The 17864-nt window shown below is 44.5% G+C and overlaps 1 protein-coding gene across 4 annotated transcripts in view; it reads left to right on the forward strand.

The window, feature by feature from the left end:
- The first annotated feature begins 1373 nt into the window (after positions 1-1373).
- PCDH10 (protocadherin 10) overlaps positions 1374-17864 on the forward strand; it is a 32897-nt gene continuing 16406 nt past the window's right edge. For 3 of the 4 annotated variants that reach the window (XM_065736312.1, XM_065736313.1, XM_065736314.1), the window contains exons 1-4: positions 1375-5093; positions 6398-6456; positions 7031-7137; positions 15041-15346. In XM_065736312.1, the coding sequence (XP_065592384.1) occupies positions 2493-5093; positions 6398-6456; positions 7031-7137; positions 15041-15346 (3073 nt within the window). In that variant the 5' untranslated portion in view covers positions 1375-2492. Of the gene's footprint in view, positions 5094-6397; positions 6457-7030; positions 7138-15040; positions 15347-17864 lie in introns of all 4 variants that reach the window. The other variant, XM_065736315.1, reaches the window with a different exon arrangement.

Here is a 17864-nt window from a genome sequence, read left to right on the forward strand (position 1 = left end):
CGCTGGAGGGCGCTCGACGCCCGCGATTGCGACCGGGCCGGCGGAGCGGGGGCGGCCGCTGGGAGGGCTCCGCCAACGGCCGACTCGCAGAATGCGGAGCCCTTCGCCCGCAGCGAGCTGAGCCCCGCGGGAGCCCGGAGGCCGTGAGGGGCTGTCACCGCGCGTCCCGCTGCCAGCCGCCGCGTCCTCGAGCCGGGCGTGACGCCGGGGTCACACGGCGGTCGGCGGCTGTTCTGCCCGCGGCTCCGGATCGCTCCCCAGGGTGGAGGGGATGCGTCTGCCGCGCGGCCTCAATGGGAAGCGCGGAGGGCGGCGGAGGATGCGCGGGGAGCGCTCCGCTGCCCGACTGCGGTCGGGGTCACCGCTCGGTGGTGCAGAAGCCGTTCCCACCTGCTGCGTGATGCTCTTTAGAAACAATGAAACAACATTTGGAAGGAAGGCCCGGGGGGGGGGGGGGATTACATTTATCTTTTATTCTCTTTTATTATTTTGTAACGTTACGGGATGTAACTTGAGTTATACAAAGCGCACGGCCCGGCCTGTAATGGAAGGGCTCGGCCGACCGCCCTCGGCACGAACCGGCGGTCATCCCCCGGTGTAAGGAAGGGCTGTGAGCCGGACCCCGAGACCTCAGCGGAGCGCCGCAGCGTCACCGAGCACTCCGGGGACAGCGATGCTCGGGATGGAGCCCCTCGCTGGGAAACGAGCACATCGCGGCTCTCGGTTCGCTGCTCTCGCTGCCCTACTGCGCACACACAGAGCGCGGCGCTGCCCTTCCCCCGCGCAGCGCGGGGATACTTTGCCGAACCACCCGCAGCCGTCTCTGTTCCGCGAGGGGAAATTCCGAAGATAAAGCGGGGGGAAAACAGCACGGGGCTGTGGCACCTGGGGTTGGACCGAGCTGGAAACACCGCGTGGTGATGGAAGGAAAGTCGCGCTTTCTCCACTTGCCACACTAACTAATTAGCTAAGGCAGCCCAAGAGGAGGGGAAAAAAAATATATATATATATCAAGTTTTCCCTTTGTTTACGGTTTTTCTAACAACGCTGCCGTGCTCGGTCTGGGAAAGGAAAGTTGGTGGCTGGTGGAAACTCCCTCTCTAAGGAGATGGCTGTTTACCATCATCCGTGCGTGCGTGCTGATGACGAGCGGTGATTTCCCTTAGTCCGCCGGGGGAGCAGCTGCCTAAATAGATAGATAGATAGGAAGGTAGGTAGGTATTGCCGCCTGCCTACGCTGCCCGCTTCGCCTGCCTGCACTGCCTATGCTGCCTGCGCTGCTCTGCCTGCCTGCCCCCCCCCGCCCCGATGCAGCCAACCTGACGTGCTCCGCGGCCAATAGGGTGCCGCCCCCGGGGGCGGTGCTGGCTGCTGATTGGTTGGCAGGAGCCGAGCGCTGCGCAAAAACAGCACAGCCGAGCGCTCTCGGCTCAGAAACTGCCGGCAGAGATCAGAGGAGAGGAGCCGGGCTGGAGCCGGGACGGCAGGAAAGCGGCGGCAGCGGCAGCAGCAGCAGCAGCAGCAAGCAGAGAGAGGGGTTAGGAGCAAAATCAGCAAGAGAGGAAAAAAACCAAAAACTTAAACCCCAAAAAACCGACCCGTACTGATCGGCACGTCCATAAAACGCAGAGTGATGATGATGATGATGATGATGATGATGAGCGTAATAATAGCAATAAAAGAAGAAAATGAAAGACTGTTGCTAGAAGAGAGAAAAATCTAAGCTCTTTAAATAAAAAAAAAAAAAAAAAAAAAAAGGAGAATCACAGAGAAATGAGGGAATGAAAGTTTGGGTAGAGAAGCTGTTCCCTGCCGTTTTTGACATGAAACGTTTCTGCGGGTTGTAATGTTATTTTATTTCGCGATTTTCAGCCTTTTTCTCGCCTCCGAAGAGGGCATGTCCACCGGCTCCGCCAGCAGCGTCTCCCCCTCCAGCTCCCACCAGGAAGACAAACCGAGGACAATCCTGAAATACAGAAATTTCTTGCCTGGGATTTGCTGCTGCCGCCGCCGCTGTTGCTGCCGCGGTGCAGTGCCAAGACTCTCGGAATAAATAAAAGCGGGCTACTGTGTGTCTGTAGATGCGGGCAGCTAATAGCTATTATTAGTTGGCCATTGATTTCGAAGATCACAGATGAAGTGGGGACGCTTTTCTTCTTCGTTTGGTCAGCGTGTGAAACAGTAATACTCGTAACAACAAATAGGAGGGAAATGGGGGTGAAAAAAATCTTAACGTGATTCAGAAGAAATAATACCTAGCGCACTCCCCCTAAGACGGAGCCCCCCTTCCTTCCCCCTCCTTGCTCCCTCTCTCGCCGCACGCTCGCAGGCGCGGACACACACGCACATCCACACACAGGCGCGCACACACACATCCACACACAGGCGCACGCACTGTGCTGTGTGCTTTCGGAGGAGGTGGAGGAGGCTTTTTGGAAAAGGAGGAAGAGGTGGTGTTGGGGAAGGGGGGGGAATCTCTTTCCCCGTTGGAGATGATCGTGCTATTCCTCTTTGCCTCGCTCTGGATGCTGGAGGGGGCCCTCGGCCAGCTCCATTACACGGTGCAGGAAGAGCAAGAGCATGGCACGTTCGTGGGGAATATCGCCGAAGACCTGGGCTTGGACATTACAAAACTTTCGGCTCGCCGCTTCCAGACGGCATCCAACTCCCGCAGCCCTTACCTGGAGCTCAACCTGGAGACCGGGGTGCTCTACGTGAACGAGAAGATCGACCGCGAGCAGATCTGCAAGCAGAGCCCCTCCTGCCTGCTGCACCTGGAGGTCTTCCTGGAGAACCCCCTCGAGCTGTTCCGGGTGGAGATCGAGGTGCTGGACATCAACGACAACCCACCCTCCTTCCCGGAGCCCGACCTCACCGTGGAGATCTCGGAGAGCGCCACGCCGGGCACCCGCTTCCCCCTGGAGAGCGCCTTCGACCCCGACGTGGGCACCAACTCGCTGCGCACCTACGAGATCACTCCCAACAGCTACTTCTCACTCGACGTGCAGACGCAGGGCGACGGCAACCGCTTCGCCGAGCTGGTGCTGGACAAGCCGCTGGACCGCGAGCAGCAGGCGGTGCACCGCTACGTGCTGACCGCGGTGGACGGCGGGCAGCCCCAGCAGCGCACCGGCACCGCCCTGCTTACCATCAGGGTGCTGGACTCCAACGACAACGTCCCCGCCTTCGAGCAGCCCGTCTACACCGTGTCGCTGCCGGAGAACTCGCCGCCGGGCACGCTGGTACTGCAGCTCAACGCCAGCGACCCCGACGAGGGGCAGAACGGCGAGGTCATCTACTCCTTCAGCAGCCACATCTCGGCCCGCGCCCGGGAGCTCTTCGGCATCGCGCCGCGCACCGGGCGCCTGGAGGTGAGCGGCGAGCTGGACTACGAGGAGAGCAGCGTGTACCAGGTGTACGTGCAAGCGAAAGACCTGGGGCCCAACGCCGTGCCGGCGCACTGTAAGGTGCTGGTGCGGGTGCTGGACGCCAACGACAACGCGCCCGAAATCAGCTTCTCCACCGTGAAGGAGGCGGTGAGCGAGGCGGCCGCGCCGGGCACCGTGGTGGCACTCTTCAGCGTCTCGGACCGCGACTCGGAGGAGAACGGGCAGGTGCAGTGCGAGCTCCTGCAGGGCGATGCTCCCTTCCGCCTCAAGAGCTCATTCAAGAACTACTACACCATCGTCACCGAGGGGCCGCTGGACCGCGAGCAGCCGGGCGGCGACGCCTACACGCTGACGGTGGTGGCTCGGGACCGCGGCGAGCCGCCGCTCAGCACCAGCAAGTCCATCCAGGTGCGGGTGAGCGACGTGAACGACAACGCGCCGCGCTTCAGCCAGCCCGTGTACCAGGTGTACGTGAGCGAGAACAACGTGCCCGGCGCCTACATCTACGCCGTCAGCGCCACCGACCGGGACCAGGGCGCCAACGCCCAGCTCGCCTACTCCATCCTGGAAAGCCAGATCCAGGGCATGTCCGTCTTCACCTACGTCTCCATCAACTCCGAGAACGGCTTCCTCTACGCGCTGCGCTCCTTCGACTACGAGCAGCTCAAGGAGTTCAGCTTCCAGGTGGAGGCTCGCGACGCCGGCGAGGAGCCGCAGCCGCTGGCCGGCAACGCCACCGTCAACATCATCGTCGTGGACCAGAACGACAACGCTCCCGCCATCGTTAGCCCGCTGCCCGGCCGCAACGGCACTCCGGCTCGGGAGGTGCTGCCGCGCGGAGCCGAGCCGGGCTACCTGGTCAGCCGCGTGGCGGCGGTGGACGCCGACGACGGCGATAACGCCCGCCTCACCTACAGCATCGTGCGGGGCAACGAGGCCAGCCTCTTCCGCATGGACTGGCGCACGGGCGAGCTGCGCACGGCGCGCAGGGTGCCGGCCAAACGCGACCCGCAGCGGCCCTACGAGCTGGTGGTCGAGGTGCGCGACCACGGGCAGCCGCCGCTCTCCTCCACCGCCGCCATCCAGGTGGTGTTGGTGGACGGCGCGGCCGAGCGGCCCGGCGGCGGCGGAGCGCTGGGGGCGGGGGTGGGCGCGGGGGGCGGCGGCAGCGGCGGCGGAGAGCATCGGCCCAGCCGCTCCGGGGGGGGGGACACCTCGCTCGACCTCACCCTCATCCTCATCATCGCCCTGGGCTCCGTCTCGTTCATCTTCCTGCTGGCCATGATCGTACTGGCCGTGCGCTGCCAGAAGGAGAAGAAGCTCAACATCTACACCTGCCTGGCCAGCGACTGCTGCCTGGGCTGCTGCTGCTGTTGCCCTTGCTGCAGTCGACAGGCGCGGGCCCGCAAGAAGAAGCTCAGCAAGTCGGACATCATGCTGGTGCAGAGCTCCAACGCGCCCAGCAACCCGGCTCAGGTGCCGGTGGAGGAGTCGGGCAGCTTTGGCTCCCACCACCACAACCAGAACTACTGCTACCAGGTCTGCCTCACGCCCGAGTCCGCCAAGACGGACCTGATGTTCCTCAAGCCTTGCAGCCCCTCCCGCAGCACCGACGCCGAGCACAACCCTTGCGGGGCCATCGTGACCGGCTATGCCGACCAGCAGCCCGACATCATCTCCAACGGCAGCATCCTGTCCAGCGAGGTAAGGCCGGGCCCTTGGCAGCCTTTGGGGGACCCGAGGGCGCCGGCTGCCCCGCGCCGTCTAACGACGTCGCTGGCCGGTGGGGAAGGTGCTTCGTCCGCCTCCCCGTTCTGATTCACCTGCTGGCTGCGGGAGGAGGAGGGATGAGGGTCGGGCAGCAGCAGCAGCGGGGCTCTCCGAGGTTAGAGAGAGTCTGACTGGGTCTGCTCGACGGGAGCTGCTAGCGCTTCTGAGTTTTTTAAAACTTCACTTTCCTCCCACGTCTCCTCCCTCAGCACTCCCCACTGAAACCTTAGCGTGTGCGAGAAAGGCTTTGGGGGAGCCCCCTTCTGGGACCGTGGAAATCTCTGCAGTTAGCAGGAGCTTTAATTAATGTGTGAATTAGGGTCTGTTAATTGACTCTACTTTCCTCTGTCGGTTTATAATTCAAAGCTGTGTTCGCGAAGAAAAGCATCGTGAAAGAGTTTGCCAGGAAATTATATGCGGAGATTTAAAGTTTCCTCTTGTTAAACATGTTGCCCACGTTGTGTTGCCCAGTGCATAGAGAATTTCTGTGCCAGTGTATGGCTGTCGTAATGCTCTCCTGTTAATCATTCGCTCTGTGTTAGCTCCTATGTGCTGTTGGTGACTCTCTGCTTGTGTGCTGTGGAAAACAAAACTCTCTTAATGTGATTGCTGAAACCTGAACCCAGCCCCATCTGGCTGATGTGGTTTGCGTGATATTTTCTAAAGCTGGTTAATTTTTTTCAGTGCAGTGTCTAGTATTGGCTTTTAACATTGACTTTCCCTCAAAATGTCTGTGAAGCCCTGCATTCTGTTGCCGTTTTGAGGACTCAAGGCTGTCTTGATGTATTTTCTTCCTTAGTGTGCAATAACTATACTGTCTCTCCCTATTTTTATGCACTGGAATTGAAAACAGGCTGAAAACCATATTACAATAAGTTTGTCTGAGAGCAAGTAGTATACAACTCTAGAAATAGTTTGGCTGTTTTTTGTGGGAGTCCTTGTGATGCTTGACAGCATGCACTGTGAGAAAATGTGTCAGAATCTCATCTGAAGGAACTTGGGGGGGGGGGAAATCCCTCACGCTTTCCCATATGTGTGAAGAAAAGTATTTGGCTGGTTGGTTTTTTGTTTTTTTTTTCCTCATCATGCATCCTAGAAATAGATCGTGTAGGCCTACTTGCAGCTAAACATTACCATTTACAGTGAATATGAAGAGCATCCCTTGTATGTTTTCTGATGTTGGTTACAGAAATATCAAATCTTCAAACGTTTCTCAGTATTTATTATCTTTTTCCTAGACGAAACATCAGCGTGCTGAGCTCAGTTATCTAGTTGACAGACCCCGTCGGGTAAACAGGTATGAGCTCCTTAGTCATGTATTCATAATGCATGCTTTAGCAAGTGTGAATGTGATGCAGAAATGTGTTTACTGCAGATGTAAAATAGAAGCAAAGCAGTGGGAAAATGGATGTATGTAGACAAATGAAATAAAACATTGTCAAGTAAACGAATATGAATTACTGCTTTTTTGAATTGGTTTCAAAGTCATCTGAAAAGAGAACAAAATCTCATCTTTTATTAGTCTAAAACATCCTTCAAATACTTATGAATCTTTACTCTGTGGAGTCTTCTGTATAACGCTGGCCTTTCTAAGCCAGAATTTTGCCATTTACGTCAATGATTCCAAATTATTTATACCAGTGACATGAAAAACAGACAGATAGGCAATGCCTGCTGACTGTTTGGGCTAGGCTGCCAGTGTCTAAAAAGGCAAGTTTTTGTTCGTGGTGGACAGAGTACCTCTGCAGAAGCAGTGCAGCAAGGCAGGGGTGAGTGACTGCAGCACCTTGTTTGGCCATGTGATGGCAGAAGAATGTTTTATGAGTTCCTCTTTAATGTTTATTCTAATGTAAAGATGTTTCTGTGTCTAGTTCTGCATTCCAGGAAGCAGACATAGTAAGCTCTAAGGACAGTGGTCATGGAGACAGTGAGCAAGGAGACAGTGATCATGATGCCACTAATCGAGGTCAATCCTCTGGTAAGTCTGATAAGAAAGTGGAAATCGTCGATCTGTAAGTAGGGAGATAGAAAGAAGAGTTACTTGTAGGAATGTAAAACATGAACAGCATAAAATCACGTAAGCATATTGCATGGAAGGGTGGGTTGAGGTCAGCTTGTCATTATGGTAACCTGGACAAAGAGGCAGTTTTGAACACTGTGTATTCAAGGGGCAGAACTTAATTCTTTTGATCTTGGGGGTTTAAGGTATGTCATTATATGTCTGGCTGTAGCAAAACTTCCTGCATGTAAAAACAAAGTTATTGTATGTTTTGTGATGTGGTGTTTTGTTGTTGTTTTTTCTTCTCAACAGTAGGATTTCAGAGCACTAGGCAACTCTGTTTAGTAGTCACTTCAGCTGGTATGGCAGCATGAAGTGCAAGGGGAGTTCCCAGGGGAAAGAATGAACCAGCTGACTGAATGACAGCCAGACTGAAGGTTTTTACTCAGAGAGAGTGGAGACGCGTTGGGTGTTCTGAATGTGTAATACCTTAGCATTTTTAGAGGACTGTTTTTTAATTAAAATTAATGAACCATATAATATAAGCAATCTCCACGCTAATAAGGCTAGGGTATTCTTAAATACATTTCTTTCAATCCATAAAAAGGAAATAAATGCTTTAAGACATTACAGTATAGCCACATCCAAGTGTTATTCCTAAGTGTATAGCTTGCTGTCTTTGTTTCCATCCTGTCAGCTTTCCTTCAAAAGGGACATTTTTGTTTAGAGTCTATGCATTGGAATTCATTCTTGCCCTCACGCTGCATTTTAGCCACAGATGCTTTTTGCTTTCCTCCCTGCTGCAGCTTCCAAAGGACTGGTATGTCTTGATTCAGTGATTCAATACAGTAATTCTTCCCTCTTGTTCTATGCTCTGTCATGAATCAGGATTTGCTACCAGTACATCATACAAAATACTGCCCGAGTTTCTGCAGTTTTTCTGTTCTGATTTTGTTGTTGTTGGTGGTGGTTTTTTTCTATTTTTTTTTCCTGACCCATGTTTTAAATGATTTCAGGGCAAAGAACTCAGTGCTGTCATAGCAGTGCAGCATCTCCTGCACACTGTTAGTATCCTCTATTTTCCTTCTGCTATAGTCACTGTTCACTTAATGATGGGAAACCCAGGAACCAGGGGAAGGGGAGGCTGCTACAGGGCCCCTTTATATTGCTGTAAGTCATTAATATGCAGACCTAATGAGACTGAGAAGAGCCAAGAGTCTCCGGAGCTCCCTGCTTCTTGCAGAGCTTCATGCTAAATGAACAGAGTGCCTATTTTGTGTCTGGGAACCTGACAACAAACCATGTCTTGCCAGAAGTTTACATCTGAACACAGAACCTCTTTCATTTTTGGCCTATATATGGCGTATGATTTATTGTTGTCTTAAAAAGCCGTGTATTTAGCCTCCCCACCCATTCTTTTGCACAGTTTCTGATGCAGCAACCAGCTACTGTGTGATTAAAAAAAAAACCTCCCTCTCCTCCTGCCCTCCCTGCATTCCATTTTTTTCTTTCACGCATTTTACTGCAGCAGTCATCTCAATGAAAATTTCAATCAGTTCAGTCCCTCAACATAATGAACCATAATAACCAAACAGGAGAGAAAAGTATAAACATCTGCAGAAGGGACCGGATGTGATTGATGGTAGGAATATAATCATCCAGTTGCACATCAACTAAAAGCTATTTTCCTTTAGTTGCATCCAGTACTGTTATTGTTGTGCCTCTGCTCTTTATTTTTTCTTCCAATTTTATAAGTAGTCTATCTCAGGTACGAACACTGCAACAACGCTGTCAGACTTGACATTTATTTTCTCAGTGGGTAAATTCCTTATTTTTATTATTCCTATTTCACTAAATAGGGAGAAAATCTGTACTTCCCAAATAATTTCAAATCATGTAAGATTATGGTGTGATTTATGAACTGTAACTTAAATACTGAATATATATGAAGTAATGAAAGCTGACAGTCTTGGGCTGCTCACTATTAATTGTTTTAACTGAAATCTCAAATACACATAATTTCCAATTTAAGACATTGGTGCCACGCTTTTGGAGTAAATATTTAAATACAACTACCTGAGGAAACTGCTCATATTTTCTACCAATGTGTGATACAGTTTTCCTGTAAGTTTTGGGCTTGATTGTGCTGTCATGATTCAGAGAATGTGTCCTCTGACTTACGTGACGATATTTGGATATAAAGACTTCACTCTTGCTATTAGCTTTTAGTGATAACTTTATTTTTTTAAAAAGTGCATCTCTTCTTTGATCTTGAATGTCTAGAGGAAGTGTATGAGGGTATCCCTTCTCAGTTTTTCAGTCATTCTGTTGCTTTATAATCAGTTCAGTCTAAATTATTAAAAGAAAATACAGTGGCTGATAATTTTTTAAAAAGACATTTCCTAATACCGTACAGAATAATTTTTGCTTTCAAAAACATTGTATTTTTATGTGAAACTTCCAAGTCTCATCAGAAGACAAAACTAACTTCCTACCAGTTTTTGTTCAGCAATGCTCTGCTTGCAGAACAGACTTTTTGTTTTCTGTGCACTTACTTCTGTTACTGTTACCAATGGACAGTCCTGTGGCATACACATAGCTATTCCATAGCAGTCCATTGCTACGCAAGCTGACTGTCAAAATCATGATGAAGTATTAGCTGGGAAGGTAAACGTGCAGGATGAAAATCTATCACAGTCCCATAGATGACTTTTGCAAAATTATTGACAAAAATTGTGCACTAAGCTGTTCTGTGTCTCATGAAACGCCCTATAATGTTTTGAAATAAGATTCTAGGTCACCTTGTGGCAGAATATGTTTTCTTGACAGTGATTTAATCATGGTTTAAAATGTTCTGAATTGCCTGTGAGGGATTCATACTGTTTCCATCAAAGTAGCACTTGAATGCATTATTATTATCTACGTTCTTAGCTACCTTTGTATCTGAACTAGGGAAGAACTGTCATCTGTATTTAGCGGAGAATGCCATATAGTGGGATGTTCAAAGCTATTCAAGAACCTAATTTTTGTGGATTGAATAATCATTTCATTTAGGTAGAGTAAGGATCTGAACATTTTTGGGGAAAGAATCAAACACAACAAACCCCCGCTTTCCTGGAGTTGTGCAATACGTTTTGGCTACTGGAGTGAGGGTTTTTCTAACCTCAAATGAGTGTTCTAATTACTCATGTTCTTCTTCTCCATCTAAAAATTGTTGAGACTAAAGCAGTTATTTTGTTGTGGAACAAATGCAACTAATGCAACACCACTACCTATTACTAACACACGCTATTTCAATCATGTTCTGTAGGAGTCATTTCTAAGCCTTAGGTTAGTTTATTTCCCATGGTTGATTAAATTCTTGGCCTCCCATGTGAAATTGCTAACTTGGGTGCCAATTAGTACTCTGTGTGTGTGTATGTTTAAATTGTGTGATTAGACACCTGTCCTGCAAGATCTGGACTTCTGCCATCAGTTTATTTCGTTTGGTTGGACACTAGCTACTCAGTTTTCTCAGTAGATTATACTGCACTGGACATGAAGGGAATTATTAAGGGTCTAATGCAAAGACATAGAATACACCTTTACCTCACACCTTTTCCGTACAGATTTAGTAAACCTCAGGAGGGTTAGTAGGCATTACTTCTAGAATGTAGAATGCCTGTGGTATTTCAGTTTTCATGGAAACAAGAACTTGAGAAGTCTAAATGAGAATTTTGGTGACAGAAAAAAGGGACAGAGAAAACAGGCATTCCTTCTGAATTTGTTCAGAGAAACAGATAAATCCTGTTTTGAAGATCACTAGGGCTAACAGTCTGTCTTGGATAATTTCAGAGTTAAACATTAAACATAAAGATGGCTTAGAAAAATGTTTTGACTTTAACTGAGGTGATTTTTTTTTTGTTCTTCTTTCTTTTTTTTTTTCTTCTTTCTTTGCTCTTCATCCTCAATAATGTTTATTTCTCAGTGGTCCAGACAGGACTTTGAAGTTGAAATTTGGCAGAGCTGAATATCGAAGATCTTTAAGTCATTTTTTCATGTTCGTACACAGATGAAGTCATTTTTATCCAAGGCAGCACACCAATTACTTAACAAGTAAGAATGGTAATAACTGTGTTTCATGAAGTCAATTTCTTCAGTAGAGAGAGTCTTCCACAAAGAATGTTAAAATCATTATATTATTTACAGACATGAAAACATGACTCAGAAAGAAATTATTTACTTGCTCAGAGATAATCCAACTAAATAGGTAGCTGATGTACTAATGCAGCTTCAAAAATAAGTCCTTGTTCCCTATATCATGCCTACCTTCCTTAAAAAGCTACCACTGAGGAAGCTACAAGTGCCATTCAGTTCTGAAAAAAAAAATGAGGGAAAAAAAAATGAGGGAAAAAAAAAAGCACAAACTTAGGTAAAAGGCTTTCCATAACAAAACAACAAAAATATTTTGTCAACGTTTAATTTATATTTTTTTCTTTTTAGTATATAATTTAATCAGGATGTGTTCACTGATTACTTGAAATCTTGGTGTGTGGCTTTTCTCCTTTATTTAAATTAAGAAAAAGTAAATTATTTAAAAATGGTTGTAGGCTTACTCTTCACTTTGATCTTAAATCATCTTTCAAATCAATTAGAATTCATGCACACCGAAATTTTGCTTTTCTCCTTCAGAAATGTGAAAAGGAAGCAAATTAGGCATACGCTTTAGAAAAGCAATGCTGCCAAGTATCAGATTCAAAGCATCTGAGCTCAGGAAATTCAGATGCAGATGTAAAACTTAGTATTTAACTCCTTTCCTTCTTTTTATTTTCCATTGTGGGAAAGGCAGAGCCTTGTTTGCTTCAAAATCTGCAGTTATGTTACACGAAACCTTGTACTGCCTGCTGCCTCGCTAGATAAATGTTCACCTTTGCCATGAGCTTTTGTATGTATGTATGCTGTATTTGGAATAGCACAAAGCTTATCAATTTTCAGTTCTTCAGTACTCTGTGCTATCTATTTTTATCATCGAAGGGCATTTAAAATTCAAAATGCAGAGTCACCTTTAAAATCTCAGTTTATCTGCATGCAACTTCTAATGTAACTGAATGAAAAATATAAAGCATTTTTCTTTAATGTGAATTTAAAATTATGATGGATAGTTCAGTTCATACCATGCTTTATATATATATATATCATACCATGCCTTATATATATATATATATATATGAAGATTTCTGAGAGATTTGAGATGAAAGTGTTACACTGCTGAACATTTATTTTTGTTATAAATCAAAAATGTGACTCTTGGTGTATAAGGGAGATCTGTGCTGAAAGTTTTACTTATTTCACCATTATATATTCTTCCTTCTTCATATCTAGCAAACAGCCTGTCCTCCACTCTGGTCATCCACCCTTTTGAAAATGTTTTCTAACTAAAAAAAAAATAATTCTATACTGTGACCCACAGGAAAAATATGGAGGAAGAATAACCTACATTATAGTCAGTGAAAATAAACATAGGTGCCTGGGGATTTCAGAATCAGACTGATATTTTGAATTTATTCTCTTTTAAACTATTAGAACCAGCTGCTTAGTTCTGCCCCCATTAGTTTCTTGGAGATTGTTGTGACTGATTCAAGGAAGAGCAATATTCAACCCAGTCATCTCTGAACATTTGTTATCAAATATTTACTTTATAGGTATGTATTAGTGGATATTAAAATTCAGGAGGGTTTATACATATATTTTCTTTTGAAAGTTCTAGTCTGCTTTCAGCAGAGGGAAACTTTGAGCTTACATTTTGTATCCCTTACATTCATGACTTCGTTTATTCAAAATCATGATTTACGGAGGCTATAAGATCTCTTTTACAAGCTGTTATGTAATACTATGGCGCTCACTGTCGTAGACAAGCAGTATTCAAAAGCAAACTAAAAAATGACATTTGTATTGAGACTTTTTTGGTGTTTAGCAACTGATGTGAAAACAAAACAGTAAAATGGAGGGTATGTTATGAACAGCAGAAAAAGTTTGTTTTTTGAAGTGTCATTTCTTGCATTAGAGACATTTTTATTCAAATACTTCTGTACATAAATACATGTGCACACATGCACATGCTTTTAGTGATGTGGTTATATATACATTTCTACCCAGGAAGCATGTATCTAAACCTTTCTTTCCAGTCTCTGATAGCTGCTGCTATTACAGAATGTAGAACAATACAGTTTGTACACCATGCTTAATGATTTTCATCTGACTGTTTAATCATACCTGCAGTTCAAGTTTACATTCTTCATCAGTTCACTGATCAGCAATTTATTTTCAGACTTCTGCATGCCAATTATCAATGCAAGGTTCTAATCTAAACAGGACCTGACATTGTATATTACCTAATTTAAAATTAATAAGTCGGTGCAGTGAGATTAATCTAAGGTATAAACCTTATTTTTTTCCTTCTTTCTGTTTTCTTTAGTCTGTCTGAAAGGCAGATTTCATTTATCAAGCACTTATTGATAGCTCAAAAGGGGATTCAGTTGCTGAAGAGTTTCTTTCCTTTAGTGGCGTGATAACTCATAAGGATCATTAATAGAAAACAAATCAAGTTTAAAACAGTGGTAGCATCCTTAGTACTCTGATCGTCACATGGGGGATCAAACTAATCAAGTTCTTTGTGGTGTAGGTTGGTGAATGAGCTACAGTGCATGAATCTTATTAAAGCTTTCCTATACTTCTTTTTTTCTTCTGCAAGTTGCATCTTGTTTTCTTTAGTAATTCTAATGAAATGCTTGTAAACGCAATACTTAGAATAGATTGAGTTCATTTCTGACATATACCCATGCTAAGACAAATCTTTTTAAGTTCAAGAAAAATACGTTTCTTTGCTGTTTTGCTTTTCCATGTGATGTTGAACAATGACCTGGAGACCTTAATATTTATTTTGCTTTACGCCTATGATTTTCTACACCATTCCTCTCAAATCAAGTCTGATCCAACAACTTAGTGCATCACTGTCAGGAAATAATCTTTTAGACTGCTCATCTCTAGGTCGTCAATGGAAGCGTTTGCTTGTCATATTAAATTTTAATGGCATTAAAGCATTTGTAAGCAAACAGTTTTATGTTGGCAGGGATAGGTGTTTGCTGATGTAGGGGAATCATTAACAATTTTGTCAGTAGTATCCATGGCTATGTTGCACTAGACTATGGCTACTTTCATACTGCTACTTAAGGTACTTCTAATTTACCATAAGATTTCATCCTTTAATTGGATGACAAGATAATAAGAACTGTTACTGTAGCAGTGAAAATTCTCTCTGAAAGAGAGACATAGTGATTGATTTAGTAAGCCATCTTGATCACTTGCAGGCTGGATTCCAACTCTGTAAGATCTGCTTTTAATAACAATAGGCTCTATCATTATGCATAAATTTACAGATAATTATAAGACTAATACTTCATTTTCATAATTGAAATCAGGTCATATAATTTCTTTGGTCAGAGTTAGGTTGCAGTTCCTTCAATTGCTCTTAAACACTTGTTCTTAAGTATTTATGACTGGTAAAGCACAGTCACTCTCTGCAAGTAAAGCTGATCTCTAGTGAAATGGGTTCTAAACATTGAGATCTACAAATTATCTTGTGAGGTAGATCCATCAGTGCCTTTCTTTTTGTGACACCTCTCCGTGTGTGTGACATTCGAGACATTTATTTATGCTTACTGAATGACGTTGAATTCTGAAGACTGGTCATTCTGCTTTATTTTATTTTATTGAGATGAAGGTAGTAAAAGTAGTTCTTATGAGACCTCTTATTCTCTCAGCATAATTTTTTTTATATCTGCCAGCTGTCAGTTCGTGATGCTGAAGCTCATATCTGTAGTTTCATTTTTTCTCATGCTTTCAGGCATGGATCTCTTCTCCAATTGCACAGAGGAATGTAAAGCACTGGGCCACTCAGATCGGTGCTGGATGCCTTCCTTTGTCCCATCTGATGGACGCCAAGCTGCGGATTACCGCAGCAATCTGCATGTACCTGGCATGGACTCCGTTCCAGACACTGAAGTGTTTGAAACACCAGAAGCCCAGCCGGGGACAGAAAGGTCCTTCTCCACATTTGGCAAAGAGAAATCTCTTCACAACACTCTGGAGAGGAAGGAGTTGGATGGACTGCTGTCTAATACACGAGCGCCTTACAAACCACCATATTTGAGTAAGTACTATTTAAAAGGCTGTATGAAAGTGTTCCCTTTGTGGGAATAAAAATGTAGCTTTCTCCTATTCATTATAGGAATTATACAAACAAAATTTTAGAAGCAGCAGGAGAAAGTGGCTTCCCTTGGACTCAGGCACTACCGTAGAAGGTGTTGTTCAATGTTTTTTAAAAAGACAAAACCTTTACTCTTGTTAGTGTGGCATGACTGTCAACATCAGACACATCAGCTGATCAGTGGGGTGTTGCTCAAATTTGTTTTCTGATCCTGCATTACTTCCAAAGTTTTCATTTTTAGATGTTTTACATATATACATTGCCAGGGTGACATTTTCAAGGAAGAAAATTAAGTCAAGTGAAGGGTTTTTTTTGTTTTTGTTCTTTATTTGTTTATTTCTTTTCAGCTGTCCCAGGATCTTTCCTTTATTTTTGAACAGTATCCTCAGAGTTATTTTAAATAAATGTTCCCGTACTTTAAAGGAACTTATAAGCAGAAGGGGGATCAAGTTTATACATTTTTTTGATGGTGATAAGGGAGAATAGCTTTAAACTAAAGGAAGGGAAATACAGCTTAGGCATTAAGCAGAAATTCTTTCCTCAGAAAGTAGTGAGGCACTGAAACAGATTGCCTAGACAGTGTTGTGGATGCCCCATTCATGGAGGTCTTCAAAGACCTAATGGTTGTCAACTCTGTTCATAACAGGGGGGTTGGAACTAGATAGTCTTTAAGATCCCTTCCAACCTATGCCATTCTACGATTCTGTGATTTACATACTTAACATTGTTTGTAAGTGTATAAGAACTGCTGGGTCATTGCCTGAACCACTGATTGAGCACCTGGAGAAAAGATCTGGTTAGCTCTGGAAGCACAGGTGAAGGTGATTCACCTGTGACACTGGAAGGAGTGGAGCCAGGTTCCACTCCTCTTAGACCTCATTTAAGGGCTGATTGCCTCTGAGGAAGGATCTCTTGTTGGAGGTCCCTTTTGTGTGGAGTTTTTTCCTGTTTCTGTGAGCCTGGATCCTTAAAGTGGGTGAGGAAAGTGGGTGAGCTTTCTTTTTTGTGACATCTTATTGAGCTGGACCTGCTGCCATTACAGGAAAAAGAGGAGGAAAAAAAAATGTTTGCCTTCCCTCTGATCATCTTTCAACTGGCATAACATTGGTGTTTGTCAGTGTTCTTCCGTGCTTTGTCTTGTTCCAATATCTTGTCTCTTTAGTCAACTTTTGACTATGATCTTCTGGCATGAAGAAGTGCAATAGATCTCGGAAAGGCATTCGTATTTCATTTTGGAGTCTGAGCTAGATAGAGAGCTCTTGAGTAATACACTGGTCTAGTAAGTATTTTCATTCTAGTCAGTAGCCTTCTATATGTTATTGAAAACTGTAGTCTCCTTGCCTTCAAGTGTTTTCTATGTTTATCTTACCCAAACAAGCAAAAAACATTAATGCTACAATACTAATAAAACAATAAAAGTCGTTTAGGACTGTAGGCCTGGAAAAAAGGAAAAAAAAGCTATCACTGAATGGTACTCAGTAATTTACTTCTTCTAAGGCATTTACCGTTTCTGAAAGGTTCTGCACCAGGTTTTAGAGTATGAAGGATCTTCACTCCAGATACTTCTCCAGCAACTCAGTTATTCCTTCTTAATTAGCTCTGTGTGGGTATTTCAATCATTCAAGTGTCAATCATCTGGTCATGCTTTAAAGACCAATATGAAATTTCACTTTGCTAAAATGTAATTACTCATCTCTGTCTTTCCCTAGATGGTCTTCTATCACTTAACATCTAAGAAATATTCCTTAGAACTGAACTGTAGCTTAGCAGTACTCTACTTAGATATCTATTGCTGCAGTTTAAACATTCAGATTTTACAGTAACAATAGTTCTGATGGAATATGTGTATTATAGTTATGATTATATCCAGTGGCATAATGGTATCGTTACATATATGTAAAACTCAAAGTTTATGTCAGCTGAACAAAATTTGAAATGCCTAAATAGTTTAGTTAAGCATGTTAATATGCAGGTGTTCACATTTTTTTTTAGAGGGGCATAAAAAATTGGAGGTAAGATGTTGGAAGTAAATGATATAAATGAGTGGTATTAAATAATCCACATCTGAGAATCCAGGTTTAATTTTGCTTTTTTTCCTATGGTCCTCAAACCAGAAACTGTCACAAAACCCTGTAATACTTCATTTTATTTTTTTCCCAATTAGTATTTAGTAAACTTTTTGATCAAAATTGTATACTAGGTAATAGGAGCAAAGAAAATAAAGCGAGCCCAACAGTTGTATCAGAGAGTAAATAATCTGTTTATAATACTGTGTTCAGTAAACAAGCAAGAGGAGCGTATAAAGGGAAGTTGATTTTGGAAGGAGATGTAGTTGAGCCACTGAGTAATTGCAGCTGTAATAAAATTTGAATTCAACCTTTTAGCAAAGAAGATTCTATCAAAAACAGTTGGTCAGCAGAACAATTTTTTGAAAAAGATTAAGGTATGCCAAACAAAACAC

Source organism: Cyrtonyx montezumae, unplaced genomic scaffold (assembly GCF_038088225.1).
Source record: "Cyrtonyx montezumae isolate F1298 unplaced genomic scaffold, pur_monq_1.0 scaffold_2, whole genome shotgun sequence".
Lineage (NCBI taxonomy): Eukaryota > Metazoa > Chordata > Aves > Galliformes > Odontophoridae > Cyrtonyx > Cyrtonyx montezumae.